The 20,687-nt window shown below is 40.6% G+C and overlaps 1 protein-coding gene and 1 long non-coding RNA gene across 7 annotated transcripts in view; both read left to right on the forward strand.

Moving 5' to 3' along the window:
- The first annotated feature begins 4,039 nt into the window (after positions 1-4,039).
- Positions 4,040-20,687, forward strand: part of GABRR3 (gamma-aminobutyric acid type A receptor subunit rho3) — a 38,766-nt gene continuing 22,118 nt past the window's right edge. Inside the window, exons 1-3 of one of the 6 annotated variants that reach the window (XM_061355072.1) lie at positions 4,040-4,372; positions 16,839-16,928; positions 17,924-18,053. In XM_061355072.1, the coding sequence (XP_061211056.1) occupies positions 17,926-18,053 (128 nt within the window). In that variant the 5' untranslated portion in view covers positions 4,040-4,372; positions 16,839-16,928; positions 17,924-17,925. Of the gene's footprint in view, positions 4,373-16,158; positions 16,929-17,433; positions 18,054-20,687 lie in introns of those variants that run through there. The other 5 variants (XM_061355076.1, XM_061355071.1, XM_061355070.1 and 2 more) reach the window with 5 other exon arrangements.
- Positions 11,716-13,544, forward strand: LOC133213085 (uncharacterized). Its single transcript, XR_009725689.1, has 3 exons — positions 11,716-11,843; positions 12,164-12,227; positions 13,030-13,544. It is a non-coding gene; the product is annotated as an uncharacterized LOC133213085 (long non-coding RNA).

Below are 20,687 nucleotides of genomic sequence, written 5' to 3' on the forward strand. Positions count from 1 at the left end.
ACTGTGATTTTGTGAAATGGAGATTATATTTTTTATATCTGTTCTTAGTTTCTTGTTCTGCTGCTGCTCCTTGACTATACCTTTAGAAGCTTTCCTAGATTAAAAATATTAATTTTATTAAGTTTTTTACATATTCAAGAAGGTTTAAGGACCTGAAGAAAATCACTTGCTGCCTTCTAATCCAATGAATGTTAAGAGCCATTTTCTTTTATCTCTAGAATTCACTACTAAAGAAACGAAATAGGAATTGGGTTGGGCCTATCATATTTGATTGTACTGGGCATATGCATGTAGCTATTTAGATGAGGTGTGTTTCCATTTGTTCTCTTTTCAGTCTCCTAATCAGTCCAGTAGGTTTTGTAAAATGGAAAAAGTAGTATCTTCCATCTGTTGTGAAATGAAAGTCAGTGGCCCTTTTAGAGTGTTTTAAAGTCTCCCTCTGCATCAGAAAGTGTAAAATTATTTTATTTTTTTTATGATTCCTTGTTTTTCTCTGGATTTTTTTACATGGATAACAACTAATTTGTCTTCACATTACAGAAAAAAAAAGTTTCAATACTGAGTAAGCCACACTGGAGATGGGTCACAAGCTTTTACTTTAGTATGACTATTTTTGCATCTGGACCTGTACTTCCCATTTGAATTTTAATTATCCTAGCTGCATCATGGTAGAAATTAGCCCTTTGTCCTTTGTCTTGTTGGCTTGTGTAAGATTTTAGAAAAAGAAGGATCTTCCAGTGTAATGGAAATGCATTATTTTCAGTGATGACAAAGCCAATAATAACACCCTTTCCTAATCATTTTTTTCTTACCTGGGGGTGTTGCTGAGAATTACAGCCTTTATTTGACTAGTTGTGTCCTGGGCCAAAGATGAAAGTAAGAAATTGTCTTGTAAAAGAACATGGAAGCACATGTCCCCAAGAGATAATTTAAGGCAAAAAGGATTTTCAAAGTGTAAACAAAAGTGTGAATAATTGCCAATTGGTGTTAAGCTTCATGACTGCTTTTGAATTCAATTTGTATAGGTGTACTTTCAGACTGACTCTAGATGACTAGGTTCAACCTAAGTCCTACATTTTCCTCCTATAGATAAAGCTTCATATCAGAGCATTGCTGATCTAGTGTTTAATAACGAAAAATACTTAGCACTATTAATATTGCTGCCTGCCTCACTCTAGCTCTGGCAGAAATATTTATATTAATATGTATTCTTGTACCAGTTTTATACTGTTAGGAATTAAGACCGCAGAATCAGGGAATTGACACAGGTGTACAAACTCTACAGACACAGAGCAGTGGATGTTTGCCCAATGATTTCAACTACAAACACGATAAAAAATGCAAAAGCAGGTATGTTCATTTAGTGCTTCAGGAGATAAAGTAGCTTTTCAAACAGCTTTCCTTACAAAATGCTGAAAACGCTGCAGGCTGCAGAAAGCAGCTGGTTTAATAACTGACCCTGTCTCTCTGTTGCATTGAATTGTGATGTGCTAGACTCTGTATCCTTTCCACCATCCTTTTCTCTATTGCTGAACACCTTCATCTGTAGCCTGAAAACCAAAGAGGTAAAAGAAGCCTTGTGAATAGCAAAGAGAGAGAAATAGCTTTTTCAGGAAAACAATCAGAATCAGTTTATTTTTCCTTGACATTTCACAAACTGTGATTTTAGAGCCCTGAGTTTCTTGCCTCTTGTTCAGCTCTCTCTTGGTGGCAGTGGGGTGAGACTCACATAATGCACACAGGGATGCTATCACATGTACTTTCGGTGTGATTTTTTAAAAAAGAGTTATGAATAAAATATCCCATTATTGCCATTAGTGGGAGCCATCCACATACCCAGTAATCCATAAGTGCATATAGCCACAGTGTGTTTGTTGGTAGCTTTGGGGCTGGACTTATGGGGTGTTGATTGAAGCTGCCGACTGTAACTTTGGAAGCCTGCGCATGAGAGTCTGCCTACACTGCGACTGAGTGACACCTCCTGCTGCAGGAGGGTCACACTCTTCAGGAGCAATCAAACCCAAGTGAGTTACATAATGTTGTGCATTGGTAACAGCTGCATGTTGCTGTTCATGTCCACCTCATTTGTTAAAGAAAGAAAAAATATCACCTTCAGAAACAGCAGAGGGCTCTGTAGCAAGTCTTAGATGTCAGGCCTCTAAGCCTGTGAAACTCAATACTTTGCTACAAGTTTTAATCAACTCAATGTTTATTCAGAAAGAGGCATACATGCAAGGCTCCTAAAATTTAACCTAATTTTTGACTTGGACTCAAGGTCAAGTCTCAGCTCATACTTCTGGAAATGTTTCAGCCAGAGTTTACACAGACTTTCCCCCAGCCAGACAGTATTAAGCATACTCCTTCCAGCTCTGGTGACAGAGTATCTCCGCATTTCCCAAGCATAAAAGATTTTCTTTCTTTTCTCCAAGTCCACATACTAGGGACTGACCCTCACATACCTAGCAAATTCATCATCTTCCTTTCTATGGCGTTTTCCTGAACTCTCTGGATCTAGAACAGGTTGTAATTAAGACTTGGCAGACCTACACTCCCTGTAAAACAAAACTTTGTTTACTGTTCATATTGGAAAAGCTTTTAAATGTCACCACTCCAGACTAACCAAGTGGAAGGCAAGCAAACTGGTATTTCATATCTCCTATTTAAAATCACTTATCTTCAAGTCATACTGAAATTTTGCACTTTATAACTTTTGACATTTGGGGGCAGAATGCCTCCAAATTGGCTCCCAAATTATTTCCACAGCAGCAAATCTGTGGTGCTTATTTCCACAATATATATCCTGAAATTCCTGCTAATACTGATGACAGATGAAGGCCTTTGCTGAGTCTCTAGGAACGCCTTGTACTAAGGTGATCAAAGTGAAAAAAGGACATGGGCTGTAAAGAGCCTCTTCCCCTTCTTATGTTAGAGAGTGATGCCACCTGCATCAGGTCACAGACGTAAGTGCAGATGGTGCGTCACCTTTACATAATCTGGCAGGGCCCATAAAATAGCAGGATGCTCCATCTGGGTCACATTATACAACAGGGGATGTGCTTCAGTCTGACAGCACGAACCAGAGTTTGGTCTGGGGCCTGTGTCCCTTCACATAAAATGTGAATTGCAAGAATTTGGAGAAACTGGGACCTCTCACAGTCAATAGATTAAAATATTTTACTTAAGATCCTCAACACAAGCAATCACAAGTAAATAATGAACAAAAGAACACACAAAGAATGACAGTAAAAGGTGGTGCCAGTGGCACGTTCAAGACAAATACAAGCTGGTATTTAACCCAGGGCTGGGTAAGGAGGCTGTGAAGCTCGTTGCTGCAGGTTGTTATGTATGCTGATGTTCTAGGCTGTGCCTCTGTAGCCAGGAGCACTATTTCTCAGCACACTCCTCCTGTGTATTATCACTAACTAAAATATTCTTAATCTACATAAGGTAATTAGGCTATTACCAATACTAAATTATTTGTGAAGAGGTGTGCTTATTTCTTACTAATGAATGTATTCACCTTTTTCTGTTATTTCTGAACAATCTGACTAAAGTCCATCCATTCTTTTTTGTCATACTTTATGAAGCAGCTACCTTTACTTCAATTTTAAATGTCTTCTAATGGTGTTTTGTATCACATAATATACCAAAGACTACTGAAGGAAATAAGATTAAACTACAGTCACCAGAACCTATTTTTTCTTATGCTAAGGGGTTGGAAATCAGTCACTGTAAAGAATGTCAGGAAAGTTGCTCTGGACAGCTTATGGCAAAAATCTGCTGAAGAAAACCAGACTGTTGAAAATGGACTTTTCTTGGCCAAACTAGGACATCTGACAAGGCTCAAAATAACGTTTGGGGTTCTTCCCTCCTGCTGCTATCCCCTTCTCTTTTTATCAGCTTATACTTCCTGAAAATTCCCAGCTCAGCCCGCTTCCCAACGTTCATACGGCTTTCGTCTCACACCGTCCTGCGGACGAGCACCCTCTCCCTTGAGCCTGGTGAACAGCTGCGTTTTCCCCACCACCAAGCTCTCTCCCTCTGGTCCGCCCGTCAACAGTAGAGGCCATTTCCCCCCCTTTCCCGCTCCTGAGACCTTCTCGCCCCTCACAACCCTCCCCGTCGGAGCCGCGGGCGTGGAAGGAAGTCTGCGCGGCATCGGGGCTTGGGCCCGCTCCCACAAGCTCGTTGCCGGCGCGTGGGGGGCCCCCAGAACCGCCGGACACCCGCACCTGTGCGTGGCCACGGCTTCTGCAGGATCTGCACGCGGAGGCAGCTGCGCGGCTGGCGCTGCCATCTTGTGGCGGTTTGCCGGATGCGACCGTTACTCCATAACCGCCATCACGTACCGGCGTTAACCCCAGCTCAGGAGGTCACCACGGTCCACCCGTGTCGCGGCCACGGTTGGGTGGCGGGTTCTCTGGTCGTTTTTTGGCCTCTTTAAAAAAGATACCCAGGCTTTTTTTTTCCAGAATGGGGAAAGTATTTGCAAAACAGCGACCGACCATAGTTTTTATCTCTCAAAAACAGAAGAGGAAGAAAGGGCGAGTTTATCTATCTCGAGTCCCTCATCAGTACCCAGTGGTGAGGAGACACAGCTGGAAGAAGGAACTCCCTGTTGCTGGAGATTTCTCTGCATGCTTTTTTTTTTGTGTGCCTCTCTCTGTCGTTTCCTGTGTGTCTGTGCCTATCCTGATAGTTTTTCCACATTTTATAAGTATGTTATACCTGGGAATAAAGGGTTAACATTGTGCCTGCTTAACGTTGCTTGCTTAAGCTATCGTGCTTGGCAAAGCAGAACCATAGGAGTTAAAGTTGCTAAAATTGCGAAGCAGAATTATAGGACTTACAGCTACTAGGCAAAATTGCAATAGATAAGATTCATAACTTGTATAATGTACACTTAAAAGACATTCCTGTTTAAATAGTAACAATAGAAAGAAAGGAAACAAAAAGGAATAACCAGAGTAATAAAATTTACAAGCTTTACAAGTTCCTGCTTTACGATACATAAATCCGGCTTGTACCAAACCCGAGATTTGGATAGGAGCCAAAACCCTATTGGGTCTGCGTGAAAGCAAGAGGTTACTCGCAGTGATGAAGAGAAACTACAGGCCTTCATCCTCATGACCCCCTAACGACCACCACCAGGAGGCATTGCGCAAGCACATGAATGGGATGAATGCCAGAAAACTTAATTATAATACTAGATGTAAATAGGGTTTGCATATGTATTAGGCATGAAGCAATCTCTTGTTTATATAATCAGTATATGTAATATAAACAAACTGAGTAACAGTAGAAAAACATGCATACCTTTGGAGGAACAATCCTGCATGAGCCTCAGGACTGAATAAAGCATACCTACTTCACAACTCTAATGAGTTGTGGAGTTCATCCACTTATCATATGTGCTTGTGAGTGACTGTGCATCCTGATGTCAGTCCTTGTGTGTATTGAGACAAGGCACAAAAGCACAAAATGTAATCAGTTCTAAGTAATGTTAAGTTTGATGGGTTTGTAATGGGAAATAATGGTGGTGCCTGAAGGTAGTTGACAGTTTTAGGTCCTTAGGACCTTAGTACAAAAAGTGTAAGAAAAGCAGAATAAGAGAAACAGGACCTGGGGATGGGGAGTATCTGGGACTAGCAGATGTCCAGGATGTGCTCAGTTAAACTAACTGATAGGTAGAAGGACAGAATTACTGCTATGTCTGTAACGTTAATTAAGCAGGTGCTTCAAAGACTGCCAGAAGTTACGAAGATTGTTGAGAGAAGTAAGTGACCCTCAAAGATCACCATCACATTTTTGTGTGCATGCAGGACACTTTCTGGAAAATGATGTAATTCATGTGTAGCCTCATGAATATGTATGTATGCCCAGTGACTATATAAGGATAGCCTGTGTAGCAATATGGTGATACACCTTAGGAGGAGCTATCCCCTGTGTCTCCCGGAGCCACAATAAAGAATACCTGCTTGTCAACTTGAAACTTTGTTGGCGAGTTTGTTCCTGGAGTTTTCTCTGAACCAGTATCTGCCATAATATTACATGTAAATAATCCATCTGTGTGCTGATAGCCTTTAGAAACTTCCACTGATCTTGGAACATACAGTTATGAAGAAGTATATTTTTGTGTGTGTACTGGCTTTGAAAAGCTGATGCTTTGTTTCTGTGGGCATCCGGTTTGTCTCTCCTTTTGTGAAAAGGTAGGCACTTGATGCTTTTGGGGAAACAATGTACACACATTCCAGTATTCTCCATAGCTTTTCCTGCACTTAGAGGCAATTACTCATTCCACATTTCTACATTGAAAGCATCACAGCAGGGGTGATCTTGCAGTGGAGGTGCTCCATTTTGTTTGTGATCTCAGCTATACTTTAAGTATCTTTTACAAGTGGAACATAGCATAGTCAGGATACCTGTACTGTAGCTCACAGGCCAAGCATTTGTACAGCATTACCTCTACATTAACAGGGAAATAATGAACAGGAGAGCTACAGTTTGGGCAAGGTCTTGAACCAGATTTTATTTAATGCATGTATTCCTATTGGCCTTCACCTGTCAGTCACAGCAGGGCAACAGACCTGTGGAATACCTGTACCACTGTATCTTTCAATGGATGCTGTAGGACACTTGGACAGGCGGTGTGATAAACACATAAATGTATTGGCTTTCGCATATCGTAGATGTTGCTATGTTGCTATGTGGACATAATTGTATGAGTTCACTGTAACAGAAACAAAGATTGCTAAGGACACAAGATTAGACAACAAGTTGAAAATGACCAGAACTCTTGAGCAAAATGGAGTCACATAGCAAAGAGTTTGTAAAGGTAAAAGAAAAGGGGGAGGGGAGGACTTGATATGAGGAAAGCTAGTGCCTAGAAAACATAGGGTTAAAGTACTCTTAGTTTAACTTAGGTTGAAGATAAAGAATAATGTTTATGTTGTAAGTCTGTAGTGCAATAACAGGATTTAGTGGCCTCACTAAACATGAGTGAATTATTTCACACCATCCTTCTACTTATCAGTTTGGAGACAGTGCCTCCGGAACATCTGGTGGCTGTGGATACTTCTTGTCTGCCCGTCCTGTTTTTCTTGCAATTAATTTTGTACAAAGGTCACACTATTCTAAATCTTTGCCAGCTCTCAGAAAAATTACAGATATGGCTGGTTTCAGCTGGTTTTGTGATTACTGCGGCATCCGACTGTGCCGAAGGTGAAAAGTACACCATGAGGAAGACTGCTTACTTCATCTTGAAGACCCCTGCCCACATGAGGAAGACTGCTTGCCCATGATCACCGGAGAGCAGTGAGCAGATGCCAAGAGGAGGAGACTTATGGTGATAAGTTCCTGGAGCTAGTTATGATATTCCCCACGTATATGCGGGTGTCGTGGTTTAAATCCTGCCAGACAGCTCATTCACTTACTCCCAGTGAGTGGTGCTGGGCTGGAAGCAGTAGTTGAGGCCTTTGGCGGGGGGGGCCCCCCCCCCCGGCCCCCCCCCCGGGCTCTCCCCTTCCCCACTACCAGAGGGACGGGGAGGAGAATCAAAAGAATGCAACTCCCATGGGTTGAGACAAGAACAGTCCAGCAACCAATGTACAACACAAATCACCACCGCTACCACTAACGACAACAATGATAAGAGAAAATAACAAGGGAAGAGAATAACGATACCACCTGCCAAAAAAAGAGTCCAACCCCGAAGACCCTGTGTCCTTCTGGGAAACTCTCAGTTACCCCCCCCCCCCCGGGCATGACATGCTGTGGTATGGAATACCTCTTTGGCTAGGTTGGGTCAGGTGTCCTGTCTCTGCTTCCTCCCGGCTTCCCCTCCTCCCTGGCAGAGCATGAGCCTCACAAAGTCCTTGGTCAGGGTGAACATTACTTAGCAACAACTGAAAACATTGGTGTTACCAGCACTGTTCCCAGGCTGAAAGTCAAAACACGACGCTGCGCCAGCCACCAAGAAGGAGAAAAATTGACTGCTACTGCTAAACCAGGACAGCGAGAATTATGAATATGTATATGGCTAATGCAGTAGTGAAAGTATATAAACTTGCAACAAATGCTAATCAGTGCGCCTCTGGCTATGGTCACGCGCCCAGCGCTGTTGCTTTTGCTTTATTGACTTCGTTCCTCAATAAAACCCTGTTATCTCAGTTAGAGGAGTGAGCTCATATTTCACAGGCGGGGTGGACTGAAAAGTCCACCATTCTTGTGACCTTGTGGGACAGCCTGGCTTGAGGGTCTGGTGACTGGGGAAATTACTGGCTGGCACATGGAAGTTTTCAGCAGGCAGAATAAACCTTTTTGTCCTCCCACTTCCATCCTGGTTGTGTTTGCCTTGACTTAAAGAATTTTTATGGAAATTATGGGAAGGAGCAGTTCCTACAGAAACAAACATTCTCACGCAGAAAGCAGATTTCAAACCAACCTTCACTGCTGCTGTCTGTCACTTAGCTTCTCTCCCCTTCAAGATTTTGTTAATACCAAAATATCAAAAGAGTGTGTGAAAAAATTGGAAGAAACTCAACAATAAATTCTGCAGGGAAATATTCTTGCCATACACTTAGATGCTTCCTCTTGGAACTAGTTCTGCAACTCACCTACATGATTTTTAACAGTTGCTTCATTTCAAATGTTGCTTGTTTCCTCTGTTTCTCTATGTGCCTGTCTCAGTTCTTTGTCCATTCTACCTTGCAAGGTATCCAAATACTAGATAAAAATAGTTTTTTAATTCATTGACAGGAAATGTATATTGTCCAAATTTTTATTGATTCAGAAACATTCTTTGGGCAGTCATTAGGAAAACAGAGGTTGTGAAACCTTAAAAACCCCAATTATAGTTACCCTCTACTAAGTCTTATGTATATAAAACTTAACTACGTTTTTACTTGAGAATACATAAGGTAGGTAGTTTCCCAGTTTGAAATAAGTGCCTGTTCTGTGATATTAACATATGTTTCTCTGAATGTTATCAATGGGAAAGAGAAGCCTGGAAAACAGCCATACTGAATTGTGCCTGATGGCTCCTGAAGCTGTTTTATGACCAATAGAGATCAGACTTTAATCAATAAATCTGTCTCTGTTTTGCCTGTAAGATGGAAAAAGTTTGCAGTGCCAAAGCTGAAAGGCACATTTTTTTCCACTATTCAGCAATTTTTTTTGTCCATATGTTCATTTGTGACAGGAAACAAGTTTTCTAGAGATGCAATACATTTCATAAATTAGTTCCCATCAGGGATATTGTTGATACCTGGACAACAGACTAGGCACATTTTGATATCCCCTTTGTAGAAAATGCTGTATAAACATCAGTGTGTCAGCAAGAAGACAGTAAACCCAGTTGCTGAATTGGTTTTTGTTTCAGTCTGTGGAGGGAAATGAGCCAAAAGGACTTAAGGTAGCAGTTAGGATCTGACTGATTAGTGCTGCTGAGGGACAGTGGTATTTGCCAACTGCCAAGGAAGAAAGAAAAAAACCCACCTAATGCAGAGTACACTGCTTTTCACATTGAAGCACAGTGTTCAAGCTATATCGTATGGCAAACTAACTTATTTCTTGTGGGCATGCCATGCTGTTACAAACCCTTGTTTTCAGTGAATTGCTCAGGCTTATGGATTATCCCTATGATCTTTCCTAGCTTGTGAAAAGATGCTAAAAGATTTTTAAAGAAGACATAAAGAAGTATCTTGAAATTCCTCCTGGGAAGAGATGGACATGAATGCAGGAGTAGGGTAGCTATATCCCTCCTGTGCCTGCAATGGCCAGCACGAGGTGGTGGGAAGGCAAAGTTTACTGCTACTGAGTTTTATGAGAAGTGTAAACCTAGGATGAATGTGGCTGCTTGTTTGCTTCTTTTTTTTTGCCAGAGCTCACCCTCAAGATGCACAACAACTATGTTCAGGCATTTGCGTAGCTGTCCATCACTTTTTAATGAACTGCACTTTATAGTAATGAAATGTAACAAATTATTGTTCTCTAATTAGAAGAAAAGGGGGACCACTAATGTTACATTTGAATTCTAGAATTTTGATTTCTCATCAGCACATCTTGCTGACTTGGTTGTGTTTCATTTGCAGAATACGGATTTTAAGCTACGTTGACCATTTGGTAATGAAGCCAACTGGAAGCCAAATATTTTGCATTTCTCCCAAAGGCTTCTGAATTCATGTTATTTCCCTATTGTGCTTTAGAGTTGAGATTACCATTTTAAGACTTAACTTTACTACTAATGGGAAGTTTAAGGGTTTGGAAGAGTGGAACACCTTCAGGTCTGTGGTTAGAGGAGCTGTCAGACCAGAGGATTTCTTGGGAAAACATTCTCAAGACTGTGTGTTCAACATGCTAAAGCAGTTGTAAGCTGAGCCAGACTTCACAGAGCATCAGAACCAAGACCAAACTCAGGTTCACTCTGGAACCAGGTGACAAGTATATGCAGACTGTAGGCGGTGACTCTGAATCTACAGATGTTTGTTTTCCTTCACAGTAGGCTTTGTCTGGTGTCAGGAATGCTCCCTTTGGTGATATGATAATTCCATAGACAGTAGGATGTTAAAAAAATATAAGAAACAGTAAGTCCAGAACCATAATTTCACATGAAATCTGTATCGAGATCGCAAAAATGTTATGTCCCATAAAAGGGAAAAGGTGATTCGGAGAAAACTCCAGGAACAAAACTTGCCAACAAAGTTTTCACGCCGACAAGCAGGTATTCTTTATTGCAGCACCGGGAGTCACAGGGGATAGCTCCTCCTAACATGTGACCCCCAGTTGCCACACAAGCTGTCCCTGGGCATACATACATATTCATGAGGCTACGTATGGAGTACATAATTTTCCAGAAAGTTTCCCTCATGAGTACAGAATTGTGGTGGTGGTCTCTGAGGGTTGTTTACTTCTTCCAACAATCTTCATCACTTCTGGCAGCCTTTGAAGCACGCGCAGTAGATGCTCATACCCTTTTAATTGGTTCATTAGCACTAGAGACATAATAATCCTCCTATCCTCCTACTTATCAGTTAGTTTAACTGTAGCCCATCCTGGACACCTGTGGTTCCCAGATACTCCTTATCCCTCTGTCCTGTTTTTCTTAAAAACTATGTCAACTATAACAATTTATCTTGTGAGAAATCTCGGTATGTTCTCTAGCTGTACTCTTTTTTCTCTATGTATCATGCACTTCAGTAATTTTCCATTGCTACTGTTACAAAGCCATCAAACTTAACATTACATAAACCTAATTCTAAAGGTTTCTATATTCCATTTTGTGATTTTGTGCCCCTTTGTCTCAAAGGAAAATAATAAGGATTTTTTTTTTACAGTAGAACTAAACACTGGAAAATATTGTGCGCTTACTTCAATATTACTGCTATTTTTCATACTGCCTAGCAGAATTTAAGGGTACATTTTCAAAGCTGGCTTAGGCCAGTCTAGCTGTGTCACCACAGATAGGGGGAAGGCCCTCCCTCCCACACTGCTGCCCATTCCTTTAACAACTGGCCGAAGAGTTATTAATGGTGAAGCTAGGGTAGCAAGTACTGGTGCACTACAGGAATGAGGGGCAGAACAGTATTTCAGCAGTAGTCTGATAGTTCTGTTCAAGGTGGTTGTAAAACCCCAAGGTGAGTCTCCATCTCAGTAAGCACTATGCAAAAATTCTTTCACAGATTTTGAAATGAGCTGTGTTTTTTGCTGAGCTCCTTACTGCCCAGTTTGTTATCTCAGATTATTTGGGACAGTGATAAATATTCACTTGGCACTGCAACTAAGAGACTTCATAAAGAACTGGGTCCCACTGCAGATGTTAAGTAAAGCATTTCATCTGTTCTAAGGTGTGGGGAGTGAAGGCGATAAGATTTCCATGAAGAACAGTTTGAGAATGAGCTCTGAGGCCTTGGTGCTTTGACAAGCCCTGGGGCAATAAGCCGGGGGCATTGAAGGTGAGAGGGTGTGGGGGTTGTGAGAGGGTCTGTAGCTTTGTAACTGGACTATTTACCTGGAGAGTTTTACAGGGGCCAGTGAGTTTGAATGTTGTATGTATGTGCAGGTTGGAAGAGTACTGAACAAGGGGATAAAAAGGGCTTGGTGGTAATAAATGAGGATTTGAGTCTCTGCATCAACTTGAGTCCATGTTGTGAAATACCACACTAAGGCCTGCAAACTGGAACCATAATGCTTAGTCTTTGCTTTCTTCTCACTTAGTCTGGTTAGGAAATGTGAATGGATGCCTTATTCTGGGAACCTCATTCTGATATGTGGATTGACTCCACAACTCATTAGAGTTGTAAAGTAAGTATGCTTTATTCAGTGCTGAGGCGCATGGGGGTTTCTCCTCCAAAAGCATGAGCACCTCTCTTTGCCACTTAGTTCATTTATATTATATATAATGATTACCTAAACATGAGATTGCTTAATGCCTAATACATATGCAAAACCTATTCCCGTCTAGTATTATAATTAGTTTTCTGGCATTCGTCCCATTGATGTGCCTGTGCAGTGCCTCCTGGTGGTGGTCTCTAGGGGATCGTGAGGATGAAGGCCTGTAGTTCCTTTTCATCACCACGAGTAACTTCTTGCCTTCACACAGACTCAGTAGGGTTTCAGCTCCAGTCCAAACCTCAGGTTCGGTACAAGCCAGTTTTACGTATCTTAAAGTAGAAACTTGTCAATTTTTAAATTTTGTTACTCTGGCTATCTTTTGATCCTTTTCTTTCTAAAGATATTATTTGAACAAGAACGTCTTAAATATTAAGCTATGAATCTTATCTACTACAATTCTGCCTAGCAGCTGTAGCTCCTACAATTCTGCTTCACCATTCTAGCAACTTTAACTCCTATGGTTCTGCTTCACCAAGCACAGCGACTGCTTAAGCAAGCAGGCACAATGTTAACCCTTTATTGCCTGGTATCAATTCATCATTTGTGTTAATGTAAGCAGGACAAAGTCTCCTTAATTCTGACTAATTTTTGCAAGTCACCACAATATAAATGTGCTATGCACTGAGTCTGTTACCATAGAAAAGCAAAATGCTGCCTATTTGTGTGCTGCACTATTGCATTCACACTCTCATAGTTATTGCTCTGGTTAATCTGCTTTCTGTTCTGCTGGTTGTTTATCACGAATGTCTCTTAGGAGACTCAGAAGAATGTTTTTTACCTTGTGTTTCATTCTCTGTTTAGGAGAATAAGAAGTACACGCCAGGTAAACCTGTGCTCCCTGTTGCACATTGCCCTTCTTTTCACTGCATCTAATTTAGGTGTAGTGAAAAGAGGGACAGTGCTTAAGTGCTGAAGTGCTAGTGTGCTATGGTATTTCAGCTCCATGTGTTTAAAGTGGCCTTTAGATGTGCTCAAATTTTCTGCAAAATTCCGCCTCTGAAACATCTCTTCATCCCTGGCATTTTTTTGTTCTTATTTTTATAAGTGGTGTCAATTGCTTTGCTTTGTGATCTGTGGTAGAGAGGAACCTGGAGTTCCAGAATGTAATTACCTGAAATTATGTTTTATTTTGCCCAATAAAAGAAGGCTTCTAATTTTTTGATGCTAGGTAGTGTATTTATTTCTTTTGCTTCCTTTGTTGTTTGCAAACTATTCTTATGCGCTGTTTCCATGCACTGCATTTTGCCCTGGAAAGATAGGCATTACAAATTTTTGTTGGCTACAGAGAAGGGATAATTTTAAAGAAATATTTTAAAGATAGCAAAGAGACAGTGGTCTGTGCTTAAGCACAAGGACCAATACAGGCAAAGTGTGTTGTCTTGTCTTTGCTTGTCTGCAAAGATAGATTCTTTTTGGTATTACTGACAAATGCATAGGAGATTAACCTGTTTTCTTAATGGCAATTTAAAATGATAATATAATCTGCTCTGTGTAATGCCCGCTTACCCAGAGGAAATGAAAACAGCTCTAGTATGAAAAAGCCTTTGCATTGACATCTAGTTGCCCTCACTGATATTACACAGCCATTAATGGAAGCCTTCACTATTTCCCTCTGCAGGAAGGGACAATTAGTTTCTGGAAATATGCCATAGCTAAGGACGGAGGGATAGTGCTTAGATCTTCAGTGTGCTTAGGCAAGGCCCCTCAAGGTAGTATTTAGGGTTATGACATCAGTGGTGTGAAGGTGATGGAATATGTCAGTGCATCCAGACCTTTTGGTTTTTTGGAGTAAAACTGATCTTAGTGGGGGGCACTCAAGGAAACAAGCATGTTCTGGAAATCCTCCATGGGGTAGTCTTTTCATCATCACAGCTTAGTGGTAAAGTTCTTGCTACAGCCAGGAATAATAAAACAGCAGGGTGCTGGTAGCTGAATGAAAACAACATCTATTTTGGTAACTACTGAACTTGCTGAGGGCTTGAAAAGGATGACAACTTTTTATGTTAAAGACTCCCCTGTTGGCTGATATGCCTTCTGGAGGAGGAACATCCATAGTCAGCTTGGTCTGGGGCACGCCAGTCATTCTGCAAAGCCAACTTGTTTGCATTGGCATACCCCTGGAGCAGGGGTTATAAAAAATCCCTTCCCCAGCTGGGAAACAAATACACAAAGCAATTTTTACTTATTTATTTTTAATGAAGGCTTTTGAGTTCCTTGAGGTTGGCACACAAAGTCAACATATTTATGCATTAGCGTGAAACGATCTAACCTAAGGTCCCCTTCAGAGCTCTTGGTGGATAACCTCAGCACCAAGACATCCTCTCCTCCTCCTTTCCCATCTTGTATCTCCTGCTTAGCGAGAGTAACATCTAGAAGTTTCAGCTAAAGACAACATTAACATCTAAAATGTGGCTTTCCCTTAAGTCCCTGAAAATAATGTGGATGATTACTATTAGCAGAGAAGACAGTATACATGCACAGTATCATAGAATACATGTTATTCTTTTTTAGTTAAAGAAAATTTTCGATGCGGGAGTCACGGACAACGCAGGAACGATCAATGTGATCAGCGAATGCCAATTTATTACAAAGCTTTAACTCCTTATATACCATTTCTTACAGGCACTTACAGTGATTTGGCATATTATGATTGGATACATATCTTGAAGACCCTTAGCAACTAACACACAATTGGTTAAGCACAGGTGTGAGAACTTGACCTCGAAAGCTTGCCAACAGTCCACAGTTCTCATTAGCTCAGTGAATTACAGCTCTTCTTATCTTGCTTGCTTAAGCTTCCTCGGGCCTCTCACGGCCTTGCTGTATCTTTCAGGATTATTCAGTTTTTCCACCAATTATGCGTTCTCCTGTGAGAATACTGTCTCCACAGAAAACGGTTGGGAATGAGTTAATGCTGATGAATGCACAGACAGCTGAATATGCACAACTATGGCAACACATTTACCATACAGCCTCCAGTGTAGTTAGCTTTTTGTCTGATTTGCTACTGTTGCTGCTGCTGTTGGGCCTTGTGCTTGGGTGGGGAAAAGAGGAGGATCCAAAGGCTCTTGGATCTTTTATTGCGTGATTCTGCGATTCTGTGTAAGAAAAGATAGAGCCTTAGAGTGGCTCAGGAACAAGCATTATCTTCATCTGGAATAAATTCTCATTAGAGTGATTGTATTCTCTTTGTCGTGGTTTAACCCCAGCCAGACAGCTTTCACTCACTCCCCCCCCCCCCCCCCCTTCTTGCCCTCCCCCTACTCCTGGAGGGACGGAGAGGAGAATCAGAAAGAATGCAACTCCCACGGGTTGAGATAAGCACAGTTTAGTAACTAAGGTATAACACAAATCACTGCTTCTACCACCAATAATAGTAATGATAAAGGAAATAACAAGGGAAGAGAATACAACACCCCATCACCAGGTGACCGATAACTTGCACCCCCAGCCCGATCAAGCACCAACCGATACCTCCTCCAACCCTGCAGTCCACTCTAGCCCTTCTGGGTAACTCCCAGTTACCTCCTGGGCATGATGTGCTGTGGTATGGAATACTTCTTTGGTCAGTTTGGGTCAGGTGTCCTGTCTCTGCTTCCTCCCAGCTTCCCTCCTCCCTGGCAGAGCATGAGGCTCACAAAGTCCTTGGCCAAACCAAAACATCATTTTTACCAGCTCTGTTCCCAGTCTGAAAGTCAAAACACAGCACTGCACCAGCTACCAAGAAAGAGAAAAATGACTGCTACTGCTAAACCCAGGACACTCTTTTCCACCCAAATGATAATGCAAATTAATGGAACCTGTTAAATGTCTTATTAACTATATAGCCTGTATTTATCTTCTGCAGAAACTCCACCCTGGAAATCACCAGACCTGCTGGAAGCACTACAACTACCCCTGGGTTAGGCAATGAGTCATCTTCCATACTTCTGCTGACCAGGAAAGGATTAAATTATGAACAGCGTAGAACGAGATGGGTTACAGGCTTGAAAGCCTTTGATCTAAGGCACCAAATTCAATCTAACAATTAAAATTTTATGCACGGTTGGAAAGGGATTTTTTTTTTTTTTTTACCTTTTTAAGTCAGAGGTAAATATCTGTTCAACACCAAAACAACAAAAACAGTAGGAATTTGCTGTCCTTTGCTAACCCTGTCCTGGAAGACATTTGCATCTGTGAATTACTTCTCACCCCAAATAAAGTTAGTTGGGAATTTAATGAGACTTCTAAGGGGCAGATGCCCATATCACAGTATTATTATCTCAGTATGCTTGAATGTTAACTGTCTCAGCAGACCCAGTGTTAGATTTGTTTTCATTCTTCTGTTTGTCTGTTTTAGTTAGGATGAAGCCTACTGCTGAGAGACCTGAATTACTTTTACATCTGTTAGACAGGAGTTGAATATTTGAGTTTCTCTAACTTTCAATCTCATATCTCTGATTTTCTAGATAAAAATAAACATGTTCTTTCAATTTTGGTAACTACTGAACTTGCTGATGGCTTGAAAGGAATAAAATTTGACTGTGTCAGCTACAAAGGTATGTTAGTGTTGCTCAGTTTTAAGTCCACAAGAAGTCTTACCACTCTTCGTAAGAGAAGCAGGCATGCATGCTCAAGTTATTGCTTAAGCAACATTTTGTGAATAAAATGTTTTGCAATTCAATCTGCTACTGAACAGGCAGGGCAGGCTAAATGAAATAAAGATAAAATTAGGAGTGATGGAAGGATACTGGATCTTAGATATGCACACACCTTGTAAATTTAGGGTAAGTCAAATAGCTGCAGAGCCTAGTGAAAGAAAAAGAAAAATGTTATTTCCAGATGTTACGGGGGAATATTGAAACAAGATTTCATTTTTAGTTTGGACTTGTTCCATGATATTGTGCTGCCCAAAAGTAGTTTTGTAGCTACTGGCGAAACTCTTGCTACTGCAGATCACAGAAGCAGAAATTATGTTAATGATCAGGAAGATGATACAGTGTACCTAGTTAATGAAAGAGCTTGATTTGTCCAGAAAATTATGTGGAGCAGATACACACATACATAGAAAGCAAGATTAATTTAGAGACCTGTGTCATTAAAGCAGATTTTTATATGGTTTTGTGTGGGATTTAAGGGGGATTAAATGTTTGACATCACTTTGCCTGCACAGGCGATGTTGAAGAGGTTACTGAGTGAGTGATGGAGAATTCAAATATGCGCCTATGCTGAAAGAGTGGAAGCAATGCATCAGGCTACAGACTGGCCAAAAAAATTGGTCTATCTACTGTATTTCTAAAAGCAAAGTGCTTCTAGTTTGGCAGCAGATCTGCAGGGATATAGAGCTGAAGGAATATTTGTGATTTGCCAAGGTATGAGGGGAACTTGTCGAGGACATCAGAACTGGCATGCTTCTGTCTTCTGTCTTAAGTGATGCCTTGCTGCATGTGCATCCTTTTTCTGCTATGCTGTTTTTGCTGTTTTTAAACAGTAAAAGCACTAAAAGTAAAAAGCAAGGTGGACTGGTTGATCAGGTGCATTTCCCTTTTGGAAGAGATGGTCCTAGTTATGAAACTTCTGCTCCTCACCTGCCTCTGGCCAACAGCAGTGCTACACAGTTCTCAAAGTCAACATCGCCATCTTCATCATCAGCAACAGTTCTCATTCTTAAGAAAGCATAACAGGTAAGCAATATACTCTCTCCATCTATGTTCATCTGATAAACTTCATGCTGTCAGCAACCTTTCAATGCATCCTTTCTGTTCATTGTCCTCTTTTGATAGTTTCTGGATTTATAGTATGTTTGGTATTGATAGCATGTTCCCAAAATGGAAACAGTGAACTAGTAATTAATTTTGCATAACCAGATATATTTTCATGTTGGACTTCATGGAGGCTTCATATGCATACAGTTATGCAAACACTCATACCCACACACAGGTCATTCAATTTGAGTGATACCAGGCTACTATTGTGATACCAGACTACTGTCGTGATGTGCCAGAAATATTTGCCCTGTCACTCCTATTGCAAGAAGCAAAAATGCCTTCTGAAGTTCTAGGCCAATGTTATAAAATGACTTCCATCACCAAAGCAGCAAAGTAGTTACACTATCAAGATACAGAAGACATTTTTACATGAGGTAAATTATACTTCATTTGTAGTGATGATGCAGTGTGTTCCCTTTATGGTATATACTTATGCTTTTAGATGTTGAAGATTGTCTCTGTTCTTAGTTTTTCCAATCAAGTAGCTGCTTTAAGATGAATAATGATACAAACATTTTTACATTTAAATCTCTGTGCAAAGTGTTAGTGTGTATTCCCAGAAATGCAATTTCACATCTGCCATGTGAGGTCTCCAGATGTGTTTCCAGATTAATCTAATAGTATGTGAACACACCAATGATTGGCAGTGATAATCCAAGCAAATTCTCTATTATTTGGGAGAGAGGAGAAATTGTAATAAATTTGCATTTAAGAAAGGAGAAGGAATGCAGCTATTACATTTGTCTGTGTACTTAACCCCCTATTAAAATGAGCAGGGGAGCTGGTATTTTATTTGTACAATATCAAATATTGAGAAAAAGTAACATAAGTGTACTCCTTTGATGTGTTCAAGCTCTTTTTCTCAGGTTACATGCTTTGTAGCAGGTGTTCAGCTGTTTACCTACTATATCACTTCTCATGTTATAATCCAGCAGTGACATATCTCTGAATCCCTAGATGTCTTGATAAAAATCACACTTAAGCAATGCAAGGCAACAGAACATATCCCAGTGACAAAACGGAGGTTGCCTGGAGAAGATATGCTTCTCAGTACTTCCAGATTTCAGTTCAAGGTCATAGGTTCAAGTTCGGTCTAATCCAAAAGCTCCTGAAAAGCAGACTGTTTCAAACTCACTGATCGTTTTGGAGTGAGTGTTGGTGAATGGTTATTTGTAATAACAAAACAAAATAAACAGAACTAATCCTAATTTCCACATAAGGTCCTATCTAGTGCTTTGCTAGTCTCGGGAAGCAGTTAAGAATCTAATGGAAACAAAATGAAATACCTTCTTATCACTATAGTGGTAAGGAAGGTCTATTTTAAGCTCAGCTGATACACTTTTGTCAGTGGTAAAAGGGAAGCATATGCTATTGTCATCTGCATTTATTCTGTTCTGCAAAGCTGAGAGGAGTTGCTTATGAAACGATCACAAAGCAGGAGAGGAGCCTGGTAGGAGACAGCATATTTCGTGGTATCCTTTGCTGCACATCCTTTACTGATCTGTTGCCGCTGGACAGCAGTAACAATACTAGGACAGTGTCCTCTCTATCTTCATAGATCTTTACTAATACTTACAAATGGATCCATATGACAGTGTTGTGAGACAGGCAGAAGTGTGTTAACAGAAAGAAAGAAAGAATAGGAGCAGGAGAAAAGCCAGCTGATGCTGACTGATGTAGCAGTTTTCGTTACACAAGCAATGCTTCATTTTCTAGGTCTTGATGATTTGGAACTAGGAAGAAATCAGTGCCACAGAAGATCCCAAAGCTTAACAGGTGCAAATCGGTTTTTCCATGGAAAGGATCCAAATGCATTTAATTTATCTTTGTTTGAATCTCTGGTTTTGTTCAAAATGCAGCATTATCTTCCAGCATTATCTTAACCAGCCTCTTTTGCTTTCTGTGGAAAAACCTTTCAGCCAACGCTAAAGATATTAGGGACACAGCTGACAGATGGCCTTGGTTAAATGCGTGGCCTTTTAAAAGAAATCCCATGTGAAAATGTTACTTAACTTACAAGTTCCACTGTTTTAATAGTGTAACCCAATTCCCCTCCAGAGCTATTTGTCTGCATTCTCTTGTAAAGAAGATTTTAAAGCATTAACCAAAAGTACATGAGAAAGCGATTATTCTCATGGTCCATTTCCTACAGCAAAGAACAAAGCATTTGATTGTCAAAAATATTAAGCTTTTTGACAGTACATGTTGCTGATGTTACTGAACATTCAGAAATGCATTTTTATTTGTGTGAGAGAGAACTGTACAATTCTGATTATTACATTTATCTGGGCTTCAAGTTTTGATGAATGTGTTAAGTTTAAGAGATCACACTGCTGTATAACTCTATAGACTCTCCTGGGAATAAGATTTATGTAACTTCTGCCTTTTGGATATCTTTGATTTGGTAGCAAAGAGGTAAAGAGAGATTTACTTTCCTTAGGTGCATGTGTCTGCTGATACATGCATCTGCTGATGATTTCACAAGATGTTCTTCTTCAGAAGTGCTGTCAAGCATTGAAACTGCTTGCGTTGGAGGCTGCCCAGGGAAGT

This window comes from Neopsephotus bourkii, unplaced genomic scaffold (genome assembly GCF_033783945.1).
Source record: "Neopsephotus bourkii isolate Nb327-2 ecotype Australia unplaced genomic scaffold, CSIRO-AGI_Nbou_v1 NB_771, whole genome shotgun sequence".
Taxonomy (NCBI): domain Eukaryota; kingdom Metazoa; phylum Chordata; class Aves; order Psittaciformes; family Psittacidae; genus Neopsephotus; species Neopsephotus bourkii.